Source organism: Myotis brandtii, unplaced genomic scaffold (assembly GCF_000412655.1).
Source record: "Myotis brandtii unplaced genomic scaffold, ASM41265v1 scaffold185, whole genome shotgun sequence".
In the NCBI taxonomy this organism is placed as follows: Eukaryota; Metazoa; Chordata; class Mammalia; order Chiroptera; family Vespertilionidae; genus Myotis; species Myotis brandtii.
In genome coordinates this window covers 3,884,183-3,887,576 of record NW_005356870.1, presented here as the reverse complement: position 1 = coordinate 3,887,576, position 3,394 = coordinate 3,884,183, and the positions used below count along the sequence as shown (strand labels likewise).

General features: G+C 41.8%; 1 protein-coding gene across 2 annotated transcripts in view; it reads left to right on the top strand.

Annotated features, from left to right (window-relative positions):
* The window catches only part of UBXN8 (UBX domain protein 8), a 16,373-nt gene extending 14,219 nt beyond the window's left edge, over nucleotides 1–2,154 (top strand). For both annotated transcript variants that reach the window (XM_014537874.1, XM_005864044.2), the window contains 2 exons: nucleotides 977–1,051; nucleotides 1,823–2,154. In XM_014537874.1, the coding sequence (XP_014393360.1) occupies nucleotides 977–1,051; nucleotides 1,823–1,990 (243 nt within the window). In that variant the 3' untranslated portion in view covers nucleotides 1,991–2,154. The remainder of the gene's footprint in view (nucleotides 1–976; nucleotides 1,052–1,822) is intronic.
* Nucleotides 2,155–3,394: the final 1,240 nt, after the last annotated feature.

The following is a 3,394-nucleotide window of genomic DNA, read 5'->3' as shown; positions in this document are numbered from 1 at the left end:
ATCGGCCCTGCTCTGTGCATGACAGGGGGCGGCGCCCCAACTCCCCAATCGGTCCTGCTCTGAGCCTGACCAGGGGCTGCACTTAGGGATTGGGCCTGCCCTCTGCCACCCGGGAGCAGGCCTAAGCCAGCAGGTCGTTATCTCCCGAGGGGTCCCAGACTGCGAGAAGGCACAGGCCGGGCTGGGGGAACCCCCTCCCCCCGCCCCCCGAGTGCACAAATTTTTGTGCACCGGGCCTCTAGTTTATATATAAAACACCACCATTTTTATATACTGTGGTACTCATATAACTTCAGGATAGTTACTATGATAAGACTGTAACAAAGGGTTTCCTGACAGGTAAATAATGAACATCAGAAGAAATGACTAATTCATCATCTTTTCTTTTTAGAATGTCCTTTATATACTAGCAGTTTGTAAGCCCTTTATAGCTGTTTTACTTACAGTTTTTCAAAGGGAAGAGTATGGGAAAACTCAGTACATAATGCAGATAAAGGAGGACTGCTCCCACGACAGTTCTCCGAGCTCTCAGCAACCAGGACCAGCTCTAGGCTCGTCTCCTTTGCTTGGATGACCGAGGCATGGTGCACAGCCCACAGCAGTAGAGTGGACGGGGGAACTTTTGTTCCCTTCAGCCTAGGGTTTCTCTTTTCTGTAGACTGAGCTGGCACTGGACCTTCCTGGGTGGGTAGGTCACTTTTGAAGCCCAATTGCAATCTGGATGTGATCTGGGCAGACAGCTTGTTTAGTCTCGGGTGTCCTCTCTGGAAGGCTCTCTTCAGTCAATAGGAAGATGTTTTCCATTTCAGAATTACTTCTGTTTAGTGAATTTTATATGGACCTTTATGTTGGTCTACTCTCTCAGAGCTAATTCCTGCAAAATCCCTCGTGAGTTTTTATAATCACAGATGTTATAATTTTGGAATTGCATGGAGCAGTGGATTGGAATTCTTATCTGAACATTTTTATTCCTCAGGTAGTTACCATAGCTCTCCGGTGTCCAAGTGGGAGTGTTCTGAGGAGAAGGTTTCTTAAGTCTTGCAGTTCACAGGTGAGGAAATTTGTATTTTGAGAAATATTTTTATTGAATTTGACAATAGTATATTCTCATGCAGTGGGAGAGGTTTTACTAGTCACACAGTTACCTGGTACTCTCATCACTTACATGTAGTCCATGTTGAGGATAAAGGGCATTTCTATGTATACTACATTGCAGAAACTTAGGTAATTAGGCCTGCTGGGTCCTTTTGAACTGCGATTGCTGCAATTTTTTTTTCAGTTTTCCATTTTCCTATTTATTTTTTGTCTTTTTGTTGTTGTTACAATTACATTTTCACAGGTTGGTGGGTAAGATGCTTTCAAAGCAGCCAGTATTAACTTTGTTCCCATTATACATTAGTTCCTGCTTGATTTTGATGTGGCTAAGATTATGATCCAAATCATTTTTTTCCCCCAAATGCTAACTTTTTGTTCTCAATCTTTTTATTTTTTCATTCTTTTTTCCCTTGCTTTTTCTCAATCTTTTTATTGAATAATCTTTCCCTTCCCTATGATTGGGGCCTTGCTATTTGTTAAATGCCTCTGCTGACTGTGGGTGCCAGTAGTCCCTGGGCCTTAAACAAATGTATTAAAGGTTATTCACATCTCAGAATCCATGGTATGGTATTTTTCTTTACACTCCAGAGAATCCCTTTGAAAGGTGTAAGCATTGTTTCATTATTCTTAGGGGCATGTTAAACAATGAACAAATTGTAAAATATCATGATGACCCTGAGGGACACCAGAGTGTACAGTATTGACAACTACTTTTCTTATCTTTTAGGTTCTACTTGACTGGATGGTGAAAATTGGGTACCACACATCCCTATACAGCCTTTCTACTTCCTTTCCAAGAATACCTCTGGAAGTTGAGGGAGGCTGTTCACTGCAGGACATAGGAATAACTGTGGATACTATACTCAATGTGGAGGAAAAAGAGCCATGCAACTAGAAATGAAGAATACCTGTTCTACATAAAACCAGTTATGTTGTGACCTTACAGGACAACAAAGGATTCACATTAAAATCATGACATACCTTGATTGAGCTCAAGGCAGTAAACACGTTAGTGTTAATATCCATGGGAATATATGGACATAAAGGGTTAGGAAAGGAGTGCTTTCTGCATATAGTGAATGTTATTCTTAGGTATCACCTTTGCTCATTCGCAGATCTTTTGTTTCTTTTTTTAAATTTAAAAATTTTTTTCAACTACAGTTATTCAATATTATATTAATTTCAGGTATACAGCATAGTGAGTAGGCCTGTGATTAGACATATAACTTAAGAGGCAATCTCCCTCGTAAGTCTAATACTCCTGACCCCATATGTAGTTATTACAATATTATTGACTATATTCCTTAAACTGAACTTTACATCCTCATGACTGTTTTGTAACTGCCAATTTGTACTTCTTAATCCCTTCACCTTTTTCTCACCCCCAACCCTTCTCCCATCTGGCAATGGGAGTTTATTCTTTTTATCCATGAATTTGTTTGTTTTGTTTGTGCATTTTTTTAGATTCCACATACAAGTAAAATCACATGGTATTTGTCTTTCTCTGCCTGACTTATTTCACTTAGCATAATACCCTCTAGGTCCATCTATGTTGTCACAAATGGTAAATTTTCATTCTTTTTTATGGCTGAGTAAAATTCCACTGTATATATGTACCACATCTTATTTATCCAATCACCGATCATCAGTAACTTGAACAGACACAGAGACGTAAAAATTAAAGAGGCCTTTGGACCCCCCAAATTCAACTGGCAGGAAGCCAGCTGAGGAAAATGGCTATGCTGTAAACCCATGCTACCTGTCATGCGAAAGAAGTGACACTGAGGCCTTTGAGGGCTGAGTCAGGAACCACTGGAGCGTAATTTCCTGGCAGGGAGTAGGACTGAGTTCTAGTTGAGGAATTTCTAATACTTGCCCACCTGGGCTTCAGAACTGCTCACGGGCAGTAACTTCTGTGTGCCATTCATTTTCAGTCTTTCTGACCAGAGTCATCCTGTCTATCCCACCACTGTGTATTGGGTTTGCGGAGGGGCAATAACGTGCCTTTGGTTCACAGGCCTACAGATCAGGAGGAAATGTACGTGAGAGCTGTACTAAGAATTACACACGCCCAGTCTCATCTGCCTCTGGCGCTGATGCTGTAATGGGTGTAGACTTCTGTGTGCTTTGGGAGGGAGGGAGTCACTAGGTGCTAGAGGACAGGCTGTGGGACTCAGCCTCCAAGATGGCCCCCAACCATCCCTATGTCCTGGTAGTCACACTTCTGTGTTGTTCCCTCCCACAATGTACCAGTGCTGATCAGTATAACCAACAGAATTACCCAGAAGTACAGAAGTCC